Source organism: Sycon ciliatum, chromosome 12 (assembly GCF_964019385.1).
Source record: "Sycon ciliatum chromosome 12, ocSycCili1.1, whole genome shotgun sequence".
Classification (NCBI taxonomy): domain Eukaryota; kingdom Metazoa; phylum Porifera; class Calcarea; order Leucosolenida; family Sycettidae; genus Sycon; species Sycon ciliatum.
Window position 1 is genome coordinate 20633108 of NC_088654.1, and position 22632 is coordinate 20655739.

General features: G+C 47.7%; 1 protein-coding gene across 1 annotated transcript in view; it reads right to left on the reverse strand.

Moving 5' to 3' along the window:
* The window catches only part of LOC135828549 (protein sidekick-2-like), a 158939-nt gene that overhangs the window by 86348 nt on the left and 49959 nt on the right, over nucleotides 1-22632 (reverse strand). The window contains exon 8 of the mRNA XM_065340989.1: nucleotides 21976-22050. Within this exon, the coding sequence (XP_065197061.1) occupies nucleotides 21976-22050 (75 nt within the window). The remainder of the gene's footprint in view (nucleotides 1-21975; nucleotides 22051-22632) is intronic.

Below are 22632 nucleotides of genomic sequence, written 5' to 3' on the forward strand. Positions count from 1 at the left end.
TCTGACGGCAAAAAAAGCATAGGGATGTTATAAATTGTTCAATTCTCCTATTTTTTTCAGGCATATCCTGGGATTCGAACCAGCACTATCGCCCTACATGCATTCCCCCATACACTTCGCATTCATACCCATTCTTCCAAGTTGCTTCACGTTATTGTCTTGCGTTTGAAAGCCCTATTAAGAATATTGCGGGCAGCTGTATGTGGCCAGCTGTGTTTGATGGTACGGTACGGTACGGGAGACGGTGTCGTATTACCCTCGATCGTACCTGTCCCGTACCTATCCCCTACCGTACCGTGCCATCAAAGACGGCTGGCCACAATGCATATTCAAATAGGGCTTTCAAATGCAGGATCACAATGTGAAACAACTTGGAAGAATTAGTATGTATGCGAAGTGTATCGGAGGATGCATGCAGGGCGCGCGATAGTGCGGGTTCGAATCCCAGGTTATGTCTTAAAAAAAGGAATTTTTTAAAGAATTTATAACATCCCTATGCTTTTTTTTGTCTTGGTCATCAAGACAAAAAAGCATTGCGTAGGGCCCTGAGCTTCCAAGCTCTCTCGTTTCCGGAAAGAACAGAAAATTCGCAAAAAAAGTAGGGCTTGTCCCTTTAACCTGGCGCAATTATAAACCATGTAGCGCTAAATGTGCACCAAATAATAAGTTTGGACTCAGATTTCTTTTTTTTTAAATGTTTATTTGAATTCGGATAGCTCAACAGTACAGAAGTACAACTACAAAGAGTACCGAATAGAAGGCCCCGAGAACGGGAAACCAAAAAGACAACAAAAAAACAAAACAAAAACAGCAACATCAAGTTACTGATTATGCACATTGCTTGAAAGCAAATCACAACAATGATTAAGAGTTAAGCTGTCTTTTAGCCAAATAGCCAATTTGACGCGGAAATCTGCGATGGTAGTGCAGGACTTCAGGTCGTCTGGTAAATAATTCCAAACAAGAGCCGATTTACTTGAAAAGGACAGAAAGCCAGACATAGATCTATAGCGATTGATACTCATGTTATGAGTTGTAGAGCCGCGAGTAGTTCGGGTAGACGTACAGATGGGAAAGAGGGACTGCAAGCAAACAGCCGGCTTAATACAGTAACAGTGGAAAATGAATACAAGGAACAAAAATACTGATCGATATTGGAAAGAGGAAACATTGAGGTGGTGAAGAAGTGGCGTGATATTGGCTTGGGGTGATGCGCCACAAGCAACTCGTACAGCGCGCCGGTGGAGTGAGGCTAGCTTGTTTCTATTTTTAGCGGATATAAACGAAAGGTATACAGGGAGAGCATATTCTAGATCAGGCTGAATAACACCGACAACGAAAGTACGGCGGGCAAACAGGTTCATCTGGCGGAAAGATCGACGCAGTACACCGATCTTCCGTGAGGCTTTCCGGACGACTTTGTTAATGTGTTGGTCAAAGGACAGCTTATTGTCAACAACGACTCCTAAGCATCTAGTGCTTTCCACTTCCCCTAGCGTAACATTTGACAAGGTGATTTGCAGTTGTTGCCTTTGTTGTTGTTGCTGACGACTCCCTGTGGCACGTTTGGGATGGATTTGCATGACAACGGTTTTGTCGGTATTTATCTGCATACCAATGGAGCCAAGGTGGTTGTTTAGTATCTCCAGTGCCGATGACAACTTGGCTTCGGAACGCGCCTTCGACGGATCACTAGAGTAGACTGTCTTGTCATCTGCGAACATCAGTAATTTTGAACCCGCTGTCTCCGCAAGCCGGGGAAGGTCCCTCAGGTAGACATTAAAGAGGGTAGGGCCTAAAATACTTCCCTGAGGAACTCCTCGAGACACTGCAAGACTTGAAGACTGGCTGGCTTGCGTGACGACACGCTGAGATCTCCCGGCGAGGTACGACGCAAACCAACGCAGGGCGCTTGCATGAACACCCATGCCATGGAGCGCAATGAGTAACTGTTGATGCTGGACGCGATCAAACGCCTTGCTGAGGTCGACAAAGGCTACACTGGTAGTCTCTCCGCGGTCCTGGGCCAGTTTCCAATCATTTACAGCAAGTGTGAGCAGTTGTGTCGTGCGAGCTGGTCGGAACCCAAATTGGTGATCGTGGAGGTGATTTTCGATGGTCAAACTGTCACATACCTGATTTAGAACCAGGCGTTCCAGAGTCTTAGCCAGAATCGACGTGAGTGACACAGGACGATAGTTTGAAGGAGAAGTAGGATCGCCCATACGGGATTTCAATATCGGCGTGACATTAGCCAACTTGAATTGTGTCGGGAACACAGCAGTGCACAAAGAGGTATTAAATATTAGGGTGAGGGAGAAGGTGATAACTGGTGCAACGGCCTTCAGGATGCTCAGGAGGAGACCATCTGGCCCAGGCGCTTTCGTACCGTCGAGTTTCTGAAGGTGCCGAAGTACCTCATCCTCAGAAATAGGGCGAAACTCGTGCAAGTCACACGGTCTTGAGGTACCACTTGGAACAACATAAGCCGGGTTCGGATCTGACACAATACTATGGAAATACCTGTTCAAGGTATCTGCCTGGACGAGAGGCTCAGTTCTAGGGTTTGTGCGCCGGGTGACTGAGTTGATGGTGCTCCAAAGACGCCTAGGATCTCGCCGGTAATCGTCACAGATGGAGCGGAAGTGGGCATTTCGGAGTTGGCGATAAAGGTTATTGCATTTGCTGCGCAAAACTTTGAACTCCTTCTGTAGAACCGTACTACTGCAGTCAGACGAGCGGTACTTTCTGTAGACGGTTTTACGTCGCCTAATGAGAGCTAGTAATTCCGGTGTCATGAATGGGCACTTCTTCCTTTTTCCAGGGGATTGTCTCCGTGATATTATGTAGGGTGCAACCACATCCAAGGCGTCTTCAAATTTTCCTTGCCACTCTTCTAGCATTACATCGACCGACGGGGACGAGAAGGATCCGAGATCAGAAATTGACAATAAATGAGAGAGATCAGAGGCAGAGGCCTTACTGTAATCACGGCGGCGGGATCGATATATTTGTCCTTGTGTTGGAATTGACTTCGGAAAAATAATACTGGTGTGAACAAACTCATGATCGGTGAACTCACAGGAGTGAACGCGTCCGTGCTCAACACAATCCATGTTCGTTAGTACACAGTCGAGAAGTGTTTTAGATGTAGGTGTGATCCGTGTAGGGTGCGTAAACATATTCTTCAGATCAAGGGGAAGTAGCAGGTATGTGTTCAAATTGTCAAAATGATGTGTTTGAGGGGACAAGAAATCAACATTTAAGTCGCCCATCAGAATGAGATCTTCGCCCTGAATGTCATACATGACTTGCTGTACAGATTGCCAAAAAGCCACCGGTGCGGACGGTGGCCTGTAGAGACAGCCAATGAGGAATGATTCACCTGCTTCTCGTTTTTTGGAACGCAACCAAACCATTTCCAGGTCGATGTGCTGAATCAACATCCGCTTAAACCCAAGTTGCAACCTGCTGTAAATCACTACACCGCCGCGCTTTTGGCAAGGTGTTCCATTTGTACAGGAGCAGTTGTAATTGCACTTTCTGTCGAGACGGTGCATTGAGAACCCCCGGATGTCGACTTCTGAGTCCGAGATGCTGTTGTCGAGCCATGTTTCTGATACTGCTAAAAAGGTCTAAGTTATGGACCCGGACAAGCTTGGACATCACGAAAAGCTTATTTCGCAAACTACAAATATCAATATGACCAATAGATATAGAAGAATATGTAATGCAATGAGGGGAAGGGTGTGATGAACTTGCGTGTGGCACAAAGGGTTGGGTGGAGAGCCAAGGTTTAATTTATACAAAAGAGAAAGACCAAGGAACTACAAGTTACGCTATGCTGTCCACTAACACCACCAGTTACTAAACAATCAGCCCATGCGATAACATTGCACGACACTGACCGACGGTACTGACTTTCTACAACTAACTGGCCAACAGCTCTAGCACATCTTGGATGCGCACTCCAACTGCCTTCCAACTTGGAAGGTTTTAGGTTATAGAAATAACATAACGAGAGGAAGGTGAGCGCAACCAAGATAAGCATGAGCTGAAAGTCTCAGCTGTGAAGGACGTTGGCGGATGTTCATGCATTTCGATGACGATACTGGCAAGACCAATGGACAATACGGTCAAACCACGATTCAAGAACGCAAAGCAACACTCCACACAACTTGTGAGGCTCGAAAGATGCGAAGATCAATAAAAGGGGAAGCTATGCGAACAAGAATCATGAAAAACCAAACGCCTAAGTAAAACAGCACTATACTTCAACTATGACAATTAAGATGGACAATAAGCAGCGGTAACAAGCAGCAGTTTCACACGACGATCGTTTCACCGTATAGATAAAGACGGCTTATCAGGTGTGCAGCAATGGACTCAGATGGAGAGCCAAGGTTTAATTTGTACAAAAGATAAAGACCAAGGAACTACAAGTTACGCTATACTGTCCACTAACACCACCAGTTACTAAACAACCACCCCATGCGATAACACTGCACGACACTGACCGACGGTACTGACGTTCTACAACTAACTGGCTAACAGCTCTAGCACATCTTGGATGCGCACTCCACCTGCCTTCCAACTTGGAAGGTTTTAGGTTATAGAAGTAACATAACGAGGGGAAGGTGAGCGCAAACAAGAAAAGCACGGTTGAAAGTCTCAGCTGTGAAGGACGTTGGCGGATGTTCAAGAATTTCGATGACGATACTGGCAAGACCAATGGACAATACGGTCAAACCACGAAGGAAGCTATGCGAACAAGAGCTATGCTAGAGCTGTTAGCCAGTTAGGCGTTCTGTTTTTCATGATACTTGTTCGCATAGCTTCCCCTTTTATTGTCAATTATTGATCTTCGCATCTGTGGAAAAACAAGAAATCATAACAAAAGAAACAATTATTTCAAATTTGGACTTCACGGAGGATTTCAAAGTTTTAGGAAATTAGAGGCCACATGCCACGTGCTGCTCTTTTCTCTCCGAAACTCAACACTTGCAAGCCAGAAGCCAGAAGTCGAAGAAGTCGAAGAAGGATAGATTTACCATCACTGTGGATAAGAGTCATACTGTAGCTCAGTTGGTTAGAGCATTGCTCGCGAATAGCAAGGTCCCTGGTTCGAGTCCCGGTGGTGTGACTGATGATTTTTTCTTTCTTTCATATCTGGCTTGCAAGTGTTGAGTTTCGGAGAGAAAAAAGAAACAAACTAATAATAAGAAAAAAGAAGAAGAATAATCTACGTGGAGATAATAATTTTAATATAGCTATGAATAGGATGAAGGCCGCAGACATCACGCAACTAAGTTACTTGTTTGACATGTATTTATGTCGCAGTAATGTAGTTAGTGTGTGTTAGCATCCACCGATCACACTGCCATGTTTGCATCTGCCACGCACCGCTGCATCGGTGCATTGTGCACTGCACTCACACTGCCAGCGCATAGATTCGGGCACGCTTGGCCTGACGTCACACAACTGCTTCCTTTGAACTTTTGCTCACTGCACTCACACTAGTACACTGCCAGCGCATGGATTCGGGCGCGCTTAGCCTGACGTCGTACAACTGCTTCCTTTGAACTTTCTCTTTCTTTCTTGCTGTTGGCTTCACTTCAAAGACTAGTCTAATTAGTGGTGACTTTTAGCTTGTGCCAGCACCAAATTTTCGCTTGTGACAGCACCAAATTTTCAGTTTGGCTTCTAGCTTGTGGTAGCTTTGAGTAACTAATTAGCCAGACGCTTCGATTGTGTTCAGCTCGTACTGTTGGTGCCTGAAACAATGTCGTCTATTGTGCATCGGATGCGGGTGGCAGAACTGCGAGCCGAGCTGGACGATCGAGGTCTGCTGACCACCGGAAAGAAATCCATTCTGGTTCAGAGATTGCTGGACGACATGGAGAGAGAAAACCTGGGTCCAACTCAACCTTCAGCAAACGACTCTGCCGAACCCACTGTGGATACATGCGAGGTGCTCGCCGATCCCCCGGTCACCTTGGATCCGACTGGTATTCGCGAACTTATTCGGGCTGAAGTTCGTTCTGCCATCACAGACGAGATTGGAGCCTCTCTTCTGTCGCAGCCAAGTGCGGCACCAGCGCCACCAGCTGCGTCATCCGACATTGGCATGGGTGCTGCGTGCTCCACACCGCCTCACGCTGGAAATCTGCATGTCCCAAAGTCGGTGCAGGATAGGATATTGCGAGGTGAGTTTGTGGACTTCGACCAATTGTTGCCTGAGATCTTGGGGGCAGTTGATAGCAATAAGTCGTTCGAGCTCAGATCCAGTTCATCCGGGGGTGCACTGGAAGTCGTAGAGGTGAACACCACTCGCCCGGTTCGTAGACGTGTGCACGATATCGCCACTTGGTTAGAAGCATGGTCTCTGTATATGCATGTTGTGATCAGCAATGCACCCCACCGCACAGCAGAACTCCTGTCATACCAGTGCATGATCTTGGCGGCCAACAGGCAGTATTTTGCAGAGGCTTGGCTTATGTATGACCAGCAATTTCGAAGGCTTGTCGCTTCACAACCTGGCAAGCGCTTTGATACGATTGACATAAATACATGGCAGCTGTGCATCACAGGCAAGGCCAGGCATAGATGTCAGTCGTGCAGCCTTGTCCACCCAGCGGCTGCAAGCAACATGTGTCCTTTTCGTCCCAAACATGCACACCAAGCTCAAACATCATCATCCTCACTGCTCACCCGCAACAACACAGGTGCCGTCATCTGCCGAAACTTCAACCTTGGCAAGTGTAGCTGGTCAAATTGCCGGTTCTCCCACATCTGCAACCGCTGTGGCAAGGACCACCCCCGCAGCAAGTGTTCCGGCAAAGGTCAGCGACCAGCCCAGTAGTTCGGGATTGCAATCCCAGCCTGAGCAACCAATAACTGTTGCATGTGTACATAATTTTGTTCCCGCTCACATTAATAATTCCTCTGTACATACCCCTTTGCATGTCTCTCGTTTTGAGCTTCTATTGCGTCATCACCCCGATAAAGAATTTGCTTCCTATGTGCTAAACGGGCTGCGCTACGGCTTTAGCATAGGTTTCACTGCTTCACGCGACGTTTCTGTCCAGTCTGCTAATCTGCCATCTTCTGCTGCTTGTGCCTCCTTTATTTCTGACCAGCTTAATGCTTCTTGCCAGCGTGGCGAAACTGCTGGTCCTTTTAGTGCAGCCCCGTTCACCTCCATGCGCTGCTCTGGTGTCGGCGCGGTACCGAAGAAGAACGGCAAGCTTCGTATGATTCACCATCTTACAAGCCCCGCCGGTAATAGTGTGAACGACGGAGTTCCAGCTGACCAGTTTTCCCTGCACTACATCAGTATTGACGATGCAATCGAGTCTATTATGTCCTCACCTCAGCCGGTGTACCTCGCAAAGCTGGACATCAAAAGTGCATTCCGGCAAATCCCAGTTCGTGCTGAAGACCACTCACTACTCGGCATATTCTGGCAAGGCAACTACTATTACGAGCGGGTGCTACCGTTTGGGCTGCGCTCCAGCCCAGCCATTTTCGACTCCGTTGCCTCGGCCATAGAGTGGATTATCCGGAACCATTTCTCCATTGCCGACCTATTCCACTACTTGGACGACTTCCTAAACGTCACAACTGGCCATACTGTCGCCCAGCGTCAACTAGCAATCCTGCTGCGAGCCTTCATCTATTTGGGCGTGCCGCTAGCGCCAGCAAAGGTGGAAGGTCCCGCGAGATCACTGACGTTCCTCGGCATTATTCTGGACTGCGAGCGGCTCGAGGCCAGGCTCCCCATGGACAAGCTCAACGACCTCCGATCGCTATTGGCCAGCACGATCAACAGCCGGAAGATATCCCAACGCCAACTCGAGTCCCTATTGGGTAAGCTCTCGTTTGCTGCCCGTGTCATCACTCCAGGCCGTACCTTCATGCGTCGTCTGTGGTCCCTCTGCTCACGGCTTCAGCAACCACACTACTCAATAACTTTGACCCAAGAATGCGTGGATGACCTGCTATGGTGGATGAGGCTACTAAGTGAGTGGAACGGGAAGTCCTTCTTCCTGCACCCTAACTGGACCCCATCACCAGATCTCCAGCTATACACAGATGCAAGTGGCACTCACGGCTGGGGTGCTTACAACAACGGGAAATGGATTCAAGGTTCATGGAACAGTGCCCAGATGCTGCAGTCTATTGAGTGGAAGGAGCTGTTTGCCCTCGTGGCAGCCTGCGCCACATGGGGCGACGAATGGGCTAAGCTCCGGATTCGGGTACACTGCGACAACTCGGCGGTAGTGGACTGCATCCGTTCGGGCACGTGCAAAGCCCCAGCTGTGATGAAGTTGCTACGCGAACTGTTCTTCGTTTGCTATGAGTTCAACTTTCATGTTAGCGCTGTGCACATTGCCGGCTCCAAGAATGTCATTGCAGATTGCCTTTCTCGTTTTCTTATGCAGGAATTTCGACGTCATGCTCCGTTAGCGCGGCCGAGTCCAGACCGTGCTCGTCTTCCAGCAGTCTTGTGAGTGAAGTTACTAAGTACGCTGCCTGTGCAATTGCTGCTAATACCAGACGCACCTACTCTGCCGGTGAGCGTCGTTTTGTCAGTTTCTGCTCCCTTTGCAATCTGCAACCTTACCCAGCTTCTGATCTTACCCTCAGCTGCTTTTGCGCTTTTCTTGCTCGCTCTGTCCGCCCTTGCACGATATCTGTTTATTTGCAAGCTGTACGGAATGCACACATTGAACAGGGTCTAGAGGATCCCCTGATCGAGACCTGGCTTCTCAAGAGAGTGTTGAAGGGTGTTCAGCGGTGCCATGGGACCGAGACAGTAAAGCCTAGATTGCCCATAACTATGCCAACTCTAAGGAAATTAGTCGATGCCTGTGATCACCTCCCCGTGTTGCCCGAGCATGACCGAGTTCTCTTCAAGTCTGCTGTGCTGTTGGCATTCTTTGGTTTCCTAATGTGCTCCGAATTTACAGAGGGCCTTACAAGAGAGTGTGTCAGATTTGAGTCGGGCAGCATGACCATCCTGCTAAAGAGATCAAAGACAGACCAATTTGGAAAGGGAGTCCATATTGTCATTGGACCGGCCGGTCGCCCTTACTGCCCTGTGTATGCTATGCTACGCTACCTGGCGATGATTGGCAGTCGAAACGCATCCACTCCTCTGTATGTACTTGCCAAGGGTGTGCCGTTATCCAGAGCTGTTTTCACCAGTACTGTGCGCTTGCTGCTTGAAAAGGCTGCGGTGCCAAACATCGAACTCTACTCGGGGCACTCATTCCGAATTGGCGCAGCTACTACCGCTGCCATGGCAGGGATACCTGATTCGCTGATTCGTTCTGCCGGCAGGTGGCAGAGCGATGTGTGTCTACGCTATATGCGAATTCCAATGGAGACCAAGTCCAAGATCTCGGCTCAGCTTGCCTCAGTGAGTGACCTTATCTGATTCTTTGCACGGACAGTTTATGTTCCATCCCTGAAGTCCTAGCATAGGAATGTCACTGCTCGATAATTTCTTAATGCTGGGCGGGGGGTTGTTCGGGGATAGTGTTGCTGCTTTGTGGAGCTCTATCGCTCCTAACTGGTCACTTGCTTCGATAGTTGCGGCTCTTCACGAGCCAGTTGTTGCCAATTGCATTGGCTTTGCCTTGCAACCCCATTGTGGCACAATGTGGGTTTATTGCGGCTCCTCGCGAGCCAGTTGCTGCCAGTGGCCTGGCATTGCTTTCCAGCTCTTCGAGCTTTTGCATTACAAGACCAGTTACTCGAAGCAGCACACTATCTCCAAAACAATTCCTTGTTGCCTTGGGCTGAGTATGAGTGTGTGAGGGATATGGTGCTAATGTCGCAGTAATGTAGTTAGTGTGTGTTAGCATCCACCGATCACACTGCCATGTTTGCATCTGCCACGCACCGCTGCATCGGTGCATTGTGCACTGCACTCACACTGCCAGCGCATAGATTCGGGCACGCTTGGCCTGACGTCACACAACTGCTTCCTTTGAACTTTTGCTCACTGCACTCACACTAGTACACTGCCAGCGCATGGATTCGGGCGCGCTTAGCCTGACGTCGTACAACTGCTTCCTTTGAACTTTCTCTTTCTTTCTTGCTGTTGGCTTCACTTCAAAGACTAGTCTAATTAATGGTGACTTTTAGCTTGTGCCAGCACCAAATTTTCACCCTCCATCCCTCCCATTTTATCATCTTGCTAATGGTACTATGGAACATTTAGCTCTATCGCTCCTAACTGGTCACTTGCTTCGCTAGTTGCGGCTCTTCACGAGCCAGTTGTTGCCAATTGCATTGGCTTTGCCTTGCAACCCCATTGTGGCACAATGTGGGTTTATTGCGGCTCCTCGCGAGCCAGTTGCTGCCAGTGGCCTGGCATTGCTTTCCAGCTCTTCGAGCTTTTGCATTACAAGACCAGTTACTCGAAGCAGCACACTATCTCCAAAACAATTCCTTGTTGCCTTGGGCTGAGTATGAGTGTGTGAGGGATATGGTGCTAACTGTGTATTTTATAACAAAAATATTATTGAAAACCCATAATCGATTTTCTTGTTCCTATCATCAGTGGGAAAAATAAGAAAATCGATCATGGGTTTTCAATAATATTTTTGTTATAAAATACACAGTAAATACATGTCAAACAAGTAACGTAGTTGCGTGATGTCTGCGGCCTTCATCCTATTCATAGCTATATTAAAATTATTATAATAATAATTACAACGGTGCGTTCGTTCACAGTGTTGAAGGACGTCCTGCCAACCCACCATTTGAGCCATCTCATTTATCAATTTGAATGCCGACAATGTGGTAGTCGGTATGTTGGCAGGACGCTTCCGAACGCATCAAGCAGCACGTCCCATTATCATTGTTGTCCCTGGCTGCCAGGTTAAACAGGCCAAAGCGTGGGAGACCACGAAAACATCCGCTGCCTTTTTCTACACCTAGCACGGCTCACAATTCGGAAACAGAAACACCGACTACTTCCATGGAGAACGAGCAGACTAATCTGGTTCCTCCCTCGGAAACCGGACCACGGCAAGGGAGGCCGCCGGACGGTCACTCCTCGACAAACCATGTTGCTACAACGGTAAGAGCGGAGGGGGAACAACTTGAAAACAGAGCAGAACCGAGGAGAAGCAAGAGACTAGCAGAGGCACGACTGAGACAAGTGGAGAACACAAGGCAAGGAGACGCAGGAGGAAGCACAGGCACGGCACAGAACGAATCAAGGAGGGGGAAGCGGTGTCGCGAGGAGATGGAGACTGATGACGACGAATACGAGTGCGATGGGATGGACGACGGCATTGGAATGGAGGTGGAGGATGAGAGTAGTGATGAGGAGGAGTTTGATGTTGACAAGAGGAAGTCTGCAGTGTACAAGCATTTGGTGTCCAGTCCAGAATGTCGTAAGGTGTTTGACGATTCCTGGTTTAGTGTTATTCGTTGCGCACGTTTCTTCAAGCAATTGCAGGTGTTGGAAGCTGTGTATATTCGTACTCGTGACCCTGTGCTATGTAAACAGAATAATAATAATAATAATTTTTTTCTTCAGACTTTTCCCGTTTGTCTCTTTCCCTCAAACTAGTGAAGATTTTATGACTTGGGGCTCCCCGCGTGCTAGAGTGTACGTGAAGTGTGTGGGTACAGTGAGGGCTGCGTCCCACCCGCCTGTGTGGATTCACAGGAATTTTTTTTCAATAATAATAATAATTTTAGAATTGCAATCAACAGAACGAGCTGAACCGACATTTTCACAAAGGCTTTTATTGTATTAAAAAAAACGAGTGGATACGAAGGCAGTGAAGAACATGGAAGAAAGAAAAAATGTGATATGGAAGAAATGATGAACAAAAAATTTGTACTTCGAACTAGTTTTCGCACAACACTCCTCAGGAAGCTACGTTGCACTAATGAAAAACAATCCAGAAAGATACTAATAAAAGAAATGGAGTGAGAAGAAACAACACCTATGAAAATGATAATCCTAGCACTAAGGTAATAACAGGAAAAACTGCGAAAGCACTTAACGAACTTGTAAGGACTACTAGTATACTGTGACACAAGATATGACACCATGGCCAACCAGAGCCAAACAGACAGAACAAGCTGCTACTAAAACAATTTCAAACGAATAATGCTGTCCTTCTGGACACACAGATTAGGCTTATGAATACGTTGACAAACAGCTTCTAACACACTCAACTGCAACTTGTAACCATGACGAGCACGGCACAAAACAGAAAAAGAAGAATCAGAATAAACCTTACAGCAATCAGGACGAGATGCAAGATGCTTATACACTGATGACTTCCTACTAGAAAACACACGCTCGCACCCACTCTTACTCACACAATCATTCTCGCTCTCACACTCACACTCACCGGAATCACTGGACTCACTGGCCGAATCCTCCTTAACGACGTCCTGCCTCGGAGCAATCAGGTCCCGTCTCCTACCATCCCTCGTCTCACGTTCCTGTTGTGTATTCCGTTGGCTCGGAACTTCCGTACTGAAATAGGTCATGGTGTAATTAGCAGTTGTTCTTCTGGGTCTCGTTGATATTGAGGTAGGTATTGTTGTCGTCTCTGCCGGTGATGCAGCAAGCGATGCTGATGCAAACGTGTCTGCATGCAACACACGTGGCGTCGCCAAAGCCACATCCACCTCCGCTGGTGGAGGGAGTGACTTGGTCATGGCCACGGGAGCCAATGGTGGACTTGTCGAGTGAGACGCTAGGTCCTGTGTTGGCGGAGGTAGTGGTTGTTTACGGGGTCTTCCCCGCGTGGGACGCTCCAGTTGTGCGCTACGTGGGATAATGTGTAAAGGAGTGTGTTGCTTGATGCGTTCGCTCATGTGCTGAACAGTCCTACAAACATACCGGCTAGCACAATTCCGGCATTCAAAGTTGTAGATTACATGACTTAAATGATGGGTTGGTAGGACGTCCTTCAACACCGTGAACGAACGCATCGTTGTGTAGACGGGTATGAAGTGTACCGCATAGTAGGTTTGTTTGATGATCGCACGAACTTCACGACTCACATTGTCAGACTTCTTGCCCTTCCATGGTAAGCACAAAAAGACAGGACAACGAGCAGGCCCTATCAATTCATGTTTCGGCGTGGGGGCTGTAGACAACAGTTTTGCCAACATGTCGCCTGGGTATCCGTTTTTGGTGAAAACTGAACGGAGAAATTCGAGCTCACCACTGAGTTTACAAGGTGAACAGATCCGTTTGGCGCGATCCACGAGATTCTTTACTAAGTTGACTTTATAATTAGATGAACAGTACGAGTCATAGGAAATGTATTGTCCGGTGAATGTCGGTTTACGATACACCGATGTTACGCTACCAAATTCGGTTTTCTCAACAAGTACGTCGAGGAAGGATAACTTGCTTGACTGCTCGTGCTCACATGTGAAGCGGAGGGAAGGGTGGAGGCTGTTGAGAGCACCAAGAAAGACCTCGCTGTCTTCTATGGAATCAAAGTATGTGAAAGAGTCATCAACGAAACGGAAATACAGACTCGGCCATAGAGGCGCATCAATCTTACACTCACAGTAACCGACAAAGACATTAGCTAACACGGGACCCAACGGAGAGCCCATGGCTACTCCATCTATCTGCTTATACATCACGTCATTGAACGAAAACTCAACGCCAGTTGTGACTAACAACATCAAACGTCGAAAAGCACATTCAGGTAGCCACGGAGTGTCAACTTCGTCAACACGGTACAACACATCCGCGCAAATATCAATTGTCTCCTCCAGCGGTACGTTTGTGAACAAACTCACTACATCGAACGAACACATATGTGAGTGAGTTGGAACAGGTCGGACCCGTAGCTTCTCTACGAAATCGAAACTATCTTTAACAGTGTGTTGGCAGTAGTGCTCCTCAACAACTTTCAACAACCTACACAACCACTTAGAGATTGAATATTGTGGCGAAGCTGTCATGGAGACGATTGGCCGGACAGGACATGTAGGCTTATGTATTTTTGGTAAACCATAAAGGCGAGGACGTATTGATCCGACCGGCTTCATCAAGTCAAATTCATGTGTAGAGATACTCTTGTCGGCTTTTAATTTCTTTAGGTAATTGATTAGCTCTGCCTCTACCAGAAGGACAGCATTATTCGTTTGAAATTGTTTTAGTAGCAGCTTGTTCTGTCTGTTTGGCTGTGGTTGGCCATGGTGTCATATCTTGTGTCACAGTATACTAGTAGTCCTAACAAGTTCGTTAAGTGCTTTCGCAGTTTTTCCTGTTATTACCTTAGTGCTAGGATTATCATTTTCATAGGTGTTGTTTCTTCTCACTCCATTTCTCTTTATTAGTATCTTTCTGGATTGTTTTTCATTAGTACAACGTAGCTTCCTGAGGAGTGTTGTGCGAAAACTAGTTCGAAGTACAAATTTTTTGTTCATCATTTCTTCCATATCACATTTTTTCTTTCTTCCATGTTCTTCACTGCCTTCGTATCCACTCGTTTTTTGAATACAATAAAAGCCTTTGTGAAAATGTCGGTTCAGCTCATTCTGTTGATTGCAATTCTAAAACTATTGTCGCCTCGACGCCTATTTAAATAATAATAATAATAATAATGGGAGAACTCTCACAACATCAATCGCAGGAGTCTGTTCAAGGAGGATCATTCACTTATCGGAGCCTAGCCTCAGCGACCACGAGATCTACCGAAGCAGCTGTGACGGAGGGAGTAAAGATGGGACGACGAGCTCCGCATAGGCAGGCGATGCAGGCACGAAGAAGCGCAAAGCATACCCGGCAGCGGGTCCATGCCATTACCCTGGAGTAGGGGTCCTGGCACTTTTCCGATAGCATGTCAGCAATGCACTTGTACAGCAATGTCGCTGACTTCCCCCTGCCTCCAGATGTGGAGAGAACGACGGGGCAGAAGGAACCATGCTCGACTTCACAGACTCGCTCTTCAAATAGGGCTTTCAAATGCAAGATCATAACGTGAAGGAACTTGGAAGAATGAGTATGTATGCGAAGTCTATCGGGGGAATGCATGCAGCGCAGGGCGTTAGTGCGGGTTCGAATCCTAGGAGAAATGAAAATTTTATAACATCCCTCTGCTTTTTTTGCCTAGGTCATCAAGGTGGGTGACGGTATCGTATTACCCTCCAATGCAAAGAGAAAGTTGATTCTCGCTAGGCAAAAAAGCATAGCGTAGGGCCCTGAGCTTCCAAGCTCTCTCGTTTTAAAAGAAGAAATTGGGACTAAGGAACAACAAGTTATGCTATAATGTCCACTAACACCAGCAGTTACTTTACACTCAGCTCATGTGCGACGCTGACCAACTGTACTGACGTTCACCTAACTGGCAATCAGCTTAGTACATCTAGGCACATAATGACACCATTCATACTACATATATATTTCATTGTTTACAGTTGCTTGTAGTTATATTTCATAATGCTCCGTCGGATATCAACATGTTAGGCCTATCTCGACAGCTAGATTTTTGTAGTTACCTCAACGACCGGTACCAGCATATAGTTATTGGTAAGAGTATGTCAAGATATACACAGTGCAGTCAAGGTGTGCCACAGGAATCCGTTCTCGGCCCCCTGCTCTTCACCCTGGATATTTGCGACATACAGTGTTACCAACTGCCCGTATTTGTCCATATTTTTACGGAAAAACGATGTTTTGTCCGCAGTACGGATTTCAATCGAGTTATCCTGGAAAAGCGAAAAAAATATGGTGTCTTCGAAAGGAGGGAAAAATGGTGCAGAAGACGCCAATCCACGTGCCATCGATCGATCTACCCAAAATCGGATCGCAGAGTGCATGCAGCCTGCATGCAGTGCGCTGTACATATATACATGCCATGTGCATCATGCGCTGTATCATGCGCTGTACATGGCTGATGTCTCTCTCGCAGTCTTCACAACAGCTTCAAGGTAGTGAGGCTCCAAGGCATGCGTTATTATGCAGCCGTCTTGGTTCGCTTGCACTGGTATTGTGCGGCTATTTTCGAGTCCGTGAACACTCTATTCAGCAAATCTGAGAGATGATCAGCAGCTAAGAAAGGTAGGTTGTGTTGACATATGAAATTTGATATTGCTATTTAAGCTGTCATCACTTTAGTCGCCAGACTGTCACTCACAGAAGACGTGAACGATTGAAATGATAAATTGGCAGCAACGACCTTGGAATTTTTCACGTGCAACTGCGACTTGACATGCCTGGTGCAGGGAATTTTCTAGAACCGCCCCAACCGGTTTTCGCCCGGTTGAAATTGTTGGCGACCGGTTGAAAAGTTAAAAATCAGTTCCAACCGCCTGTACTTTTCTGTGGGTGAATGGAGCTGTGAACGGTCAAACGCTTTTTTTCTGGACGGATACTTCCAGCGAAGCCGCGTGGGCTGGTACTAGGGTCACGAAATCTGTTAAATTGCTGTCGAGTGCCATATTTGGGTTGTATTTTGAAAAACATTTCGGGGGGACCCCCGGACTCTTCATTGGACCGTAACCGGTTGGAAATTCGTCCTAGAATATACCCTGCTGGTGATATCGTTGAAACCTCCGTGCCCAACGTTGAAATCACTGTTGCAGTGCTTGCAGAAAGCGAAGTGAATTCCCTTCTTGCTATTCGTTATACCTGGCGGTAGCGACCACGACTCTTTGAAGCAAGCGGTAGCTTTTTTCGGCTTTTTCTTCTTGCCTTGGTTCCTTGTCAGAAATTTGCACAGGTAATAAAAACTATACCGGTGAGAAATGATAGGAAATTCAGCAAGTGCAATGTGACAATGGACATGCATGTGCAAGTGTGTGTGTATTGGTTTTTTTCCGAATTACACTAATAATCAGTGAGAATGTTGACCTGAAAAAACGAGTATGGAAAACGCTGAAAAATTCCGCAAAATGGCACTGGGCAATACGGATGGAGGTAGAGGGCACTTGGTAACACTGGACATACACAATTGCTTCCCGTGTCCCGTCGTCCATCAAGAGTTTGCGGATGACATTGATCTCGAGGCCTCTGGGAGTTGAGCAGTGGTGCGCACCTCCCTAAGCACCGCCGTCACCAATCTGGTAACTTGGCTTAAGGACCGTGGCTTTAAGCTGAACCAGACTAAGACAGAGGTCTTGCATATAACACCTCGTGGTGGGCGGCAGAGTGCAGAATCGCTCCAGATCCGTTGCGACGGGAAGCTCCTACTGGTTGTGTCACAGGCTCGCTATCTTGGTAGGTATTGTTGATAATGAGCTCTCCTGGGATGGTCGAGTCTCAAATCTTTATTCTCACGATAGCCAGTGGCCAATAAGAGATAATAGTGTAAGAAAGGAGAAAGAGTGAGGAAGAATTGGGTGGGCAGGGCCTAGGGGTTAATGACTACTTAAGTGTACGGGCAGGGGTGGTCGCCACACGAGCATACAGAGTTGCGTACTTAAGTGTACGGGCAGGGGTGGTCGCTACACAAGCATACAGAGTTGTGCAACAGCAGGGATATCTCGGATTTGAAGGGAGTTCGAGAAGGGATTTCGCGAAGCTGGGTGAGCAGGCAATTAAAGTAATGAAGGGCCTTGTACAGGGGAGAATGGAGACAGAGGTCAGTCGGCGGAGTTGGCAAGTGCCAAGTACGAGAGCGACGTAAATTATACGAAGGTTGCACGTTGCTAGCAGTATGCAGCGAGAGTATATGTGGTGGGGCATAATTGTGGCGCAGAGAATGTGCGAAGAGTATATGTTTAACTTTAAAGCGTGAAAATAATGTTGGCCATTTGATGCGATGCAAAAGGTGGGAGTGTTCTAAGTGTGTGTAAAGGGGAAGGTGGAGACATATTCTGGCGGCTTTCCGCTGGAGTCGTTCTAGCCTGTCAAGGGAAGTGTGTGACAACGGTGTGAGAGCATTGCTCGCATATGAGAATATAGGTAGTATGTATGTCTGATAGATGTGAGATAAAGAATCACTGGTGAGTGTAGACCTTAGTCTAAAAAGAATATTGAAAGACTTGAGTGATTTTTTGACTATGTATTCAACATGCTCCGTCCAACGGAGGTCATGCTGAAAGATTATTCCGAGGTGTTTGTGTTTTTGTGCTACGGTAAGCGGACTATTCCTGAGGGTGATCTGGGGTAGCTGTTCAGGGGGGGGGGGGCGAGTTGACCAGACCATTGATTTTGTCAAGTTCGATGCTCTATTGGTGCGCTATGGCGCTAACCGCGAAATTCAGCCATGACACCGTCTGCTGAACCGCCCATTTCTGACCGCAAGCCCACTTTGCCATTCGAAAGTGTTAGTGCTGACCTTTTCAGTGGCCAAGATTGCGAGTATTTGGTATTCATCGACCGTTTAACCGGATGGTCATGCCTGGCCAAGGTTGGTCACTCAGCCACGTCAGCTGACGCCATCCATCATTTCTGCAGGTGGTTCCCAGATGTAGGCGTACGACAGGTAATTTGAACGGATGGCGGTCCTCAGTTTGCATCTCACAGATTTGCCGAATTTTGCGAGCGCTGGGGAATCCGTCATATCAAGTCGTCACCTCACTACCCGTAGTCGAGCGGACATGCGGAAGCAGCCGTGAAGGCAATGAAGTACCTGGTGGAAAAGACTACCAATGACGGTATTCTAGACACCGACGCTTTTCAGCCTGGCCTTCTCGAGTGGCGCAATACTCCTGGAACTTCGGAAAGGAGTCCTTCCCAGTTACTGTATGGTCGCCCACTTGTCTCCTTCGTTCCCGCCCAATGGAGCCAGTTCAACTCCCACTGGCAAGACACCGCATCTGACATGGATGATGTTGATCGAGTAGACCAGTCTCCCAGTCAGCCTCACCGAGAACTTCCCCACTTGTCTATCGGGACGCACGTTGACATTCAACACCCGAAGACAAAACGGTGGTCTTCCCGCTGCATTGTCGTGGCTATCGGTGACCACCGCGACTACTACGTCAAGCTACCGAGTGAACGCGTATATTGGTGCAACCGTCGCTACTTCCGCGCGTACCGCCCTCCTACTCCAGTTTCAGCAGCCACGCCTATATCCTCTAATGTACCCGACGCTGCACCACAAGCAGTCCCTGTGACTCAGTCGTCGCCACAGTCAACTGTTCAGGTACCACGTTGCACAAGCCAATGTCCCCGGCGACAGAATGTCCCCTTTAACATTATTTCAACGCGTGGGCAATCGTACAATTAACACTCGCTTTGTTCAGTTGGTGATTTGCATTGTACCTATTCAATTGTCATTCCCATTGTCTCGCAGTGGAAAACCTTCAAGTATATAATTGTGCAATTATCCTTTTTACAAGTCTGTTGGAAGTTGCTGATGCTCCGCGACATGTCATTTGCTAAGCACATGCAATTTCCACATCATTTTTTGCTGATTAGATAAACACTTGTACGTTTTTTTATTGTAGGAGGGGCATGATGTATATGGCATACTTCCATATATGGTGCAACTCCTGCATCCCGTATGCACGCGCCTAGAGCTTCCGCTTCCATATCCGCTCGTACGCACTTTCCTTTTGTGTTCGTACACAATTCCCTTTTGTGTTTGCACACTGCTTTGGAATGTTGTTCTTTGTTTGTTGTCCTACTTGCTAGTTGTGAATAAACTCTGTCTGACACCACAACCACACTTCTGGACCAGCTCCCCGGCGTGTTCGTCTACATGGACGATATCATTGTCTCTGGCCGTACACGAGAAGAACACGACCGTAACCTAGCTGCCGTACTAGACATCCTGCAGAAAGCCAATGTCACGCTGAACATGAAGAAATGTCACAAGCGTCAGGCCGAAGTGAAGTTCCTTGGTCACATCTTCTTCGCCAAAGGTCTCCACCCTGACCCAGCGAGAGTGTCCAGCATCGCTAATCTGAAGCCGCCCAAGAACGTCAGTGCATTCTCGGCATGTTCGCGTTCATGTCATGCTTCATTCCCAATCTCTCGGAAGTTAGCGCTCCACTGCGTCTTCTACTGGATCATGACACTGCATGGGAGTGGTCTGCTACACAACAACAGGCCCTGGACAAGCTCAAACAGCTTGCCACCAATGCGCCCTGCCTCACGTTCTTCGACCCAACCAAGCCCGCGGTCATTAATGCTGATGCCAGCAGTTACGGCTTGGGGGCTGTCCAATTGCAGGAGCATGATGACGGAATGCGCCCAATTGCATTTGCCTCACGCAGCCTCGCCACTACTGAGCAAAAGTACGCGCATGTCGAGAAGGAGTGCTTGGCTGTTGCCGGGGTTTGTGAGCGATTCCACGGCTACATTAATGGCAACCCGTCCCTCTCTGTCCTAGTCTCCAAGACGAGATCAGCATCAACCTCACATCTTACATTGGTGAGATCGTGTCGGATGATAAAGCCCGTGACATTGCTGACGCCACCACACAAGATGAGACGCTCAAGCATGTCCTCCACTTCGTCCAACACGGATGGTCGTGCAACCTACGTGATGTCGACGACACTGTGTGCCCCCACTTCCATGAACGCCACTTACTGTCCTGTGAGCAAGGTGTGCTGTACCATGCATTGTCATGCCACCCTCTGGCCAGATTTCCCTAGAATTCTGGACTCGGAGACCCAGTCCCAGGAGCAGCAGAAGTTCCACTATGACCAACGGCATGCAGCTAATCCTCTTGCGACTCTACAGCTTCATGACCGTGTATTCGTCACCGATCTCGAACGGGAGGGCAAGATAGTAGAGCAAGTGTCCAATCGTTCTTACCTCGTTGAGTCTGGTCACTCTGCTGTTCGCCGCAATCGTCGTCACTTGATCCGACTGCCACTTCCAGAAGCAGAGAAGCCGACAGTCGAGGTTGAGTACGGTGGCACAGCAGCTGATCCAGTCCGTCACTCTGCTAGAGCTCCTCAGCCTGTCAACCGCCTCATTGAATCATGCTAATTCAACAACGTGCCGAGACATATCTGCCGTCGTCTCTGCACATCACTCATTCCCTGTTACTTGCTCTGCAAACAATACTAGTGCACACACTTCCACCATGTCCACACATCCCACAGAAAGCAGCAGCACATAGCATAACGGGGGAGCTAGCTCGCACTGTACCGACTCCGCGCTGAAAGCGGCCGAAAGTTTGAACCACGCAAGCGCCGTATCCAAAACGGCTTCTGACGGTACGGACACCACGCCGCAAGCAGTCCTGCACCCCAGCTCGAACCCAAGCGACCCAGTCAGCGATCTCGACCTTACATCGTCGATGTCGGCAACCAGCACGACAGTGCACCCCGGAACCCCACCAGGCAGCATAGGTACAGGTACGACAACTTTCAACTCACTGCACACCGACACAACTACTCCCACCGAAACATGCAATCACTCAGATTCGGCGCGTGCTGAAGACCTTCTCTCCTCACTGGTGACTAACACAGCGATGTCTAATAGGACAGCAAACCCTTGGATTACCTCAGAACGACGCAGGACAGCCAGTCCCAATGTGGAATCCTCACCTGATTTCAAAAATTTAAAAAACAAACAAAAAGAGAGCAACAACATCGACCCTGCCCACAGCCAACCAAATACCCCAGCACATGGCTCATGCTTCAGCCCACTGGCATCACAGGATACTCAATCATAGCCTACAGTAACGATGTTCTCCACACAATATATTCGTGTACATAACTATTTTTGTAAACATTCATGTTCTTCCTGTTTTCTCCTTCTCACCCTTCTTTTCTTCTTCTTATACCCTTATTATAATGCTTTTCTCGTTTTATTATTAATGCCCGAAGCTTGCTAAATAAGTTCGAGAGTTTTCTCTTCGATATACATACTTCGATCGCGAAATTCGAGTAAGAATTGGCTGAATTACGATTGTTGGAGCATGCGTGCCTCCGTAAAAATTTCGTCAGTATGCGATGAACACTCAGGACGTAAATATACGTCCTTACAAAATATAGTGGACGGGCAGCTGTCTAAAACATAGTGGCTATATTCAGCACTACACAACACAGTTCACTTACAGATCCTCTATCTGCCAGACCTGCTTGGTAAACATTTCATCTGGTAGGGTTGTCAGGAGATTGTTAAACAATGATCTGCAACACCAGGAAGTGGTACACAGAATGTAAGGATACTTGGGTCAACTGAACAGAATGCCTCGGATACCGTAAAGTACCACGAGAGCGCCCCGCCATGTCGTCCTTCCGTGGCCGTCTTGTGGAGGTGGTGTCCTGTCTGTAGGTCATTATAGCAATAAAAACTGCTTTATTGCAGCTGAAAATACAAATACAAAAGTGCCGCAGGATCTCTCTCTCTCTCTCTCTCTCTCTCTCTCTCTCTCTCTCTCTCTCTCTCTCTCTCTCTCTCTAACTCTCTCTCTGTTTTTGGTGGACAAAAATATCTCTGGCGTTGATTGCTTTCTTGCTTCGACTTCTGCCGCGCCTTTGTTCTCGTACTCCCCTTTATGTACAAGTGTTGTGCAGACCCTCCTTTAATATAGTCTGTCTCATTTTGTCCTGAGATGTTTTGATGCATAGTGATTATGACGCTCATCATTCGCTCCCTTGTCACTGGACAGTTCTGTCCGTTTGGTTTTAGCGAATTCAAATAAAGAAAACAACAACACAGCAGCAGCCAAGAGTGTGCAAATACTAAAAAGGAAGATACTGATATTGATA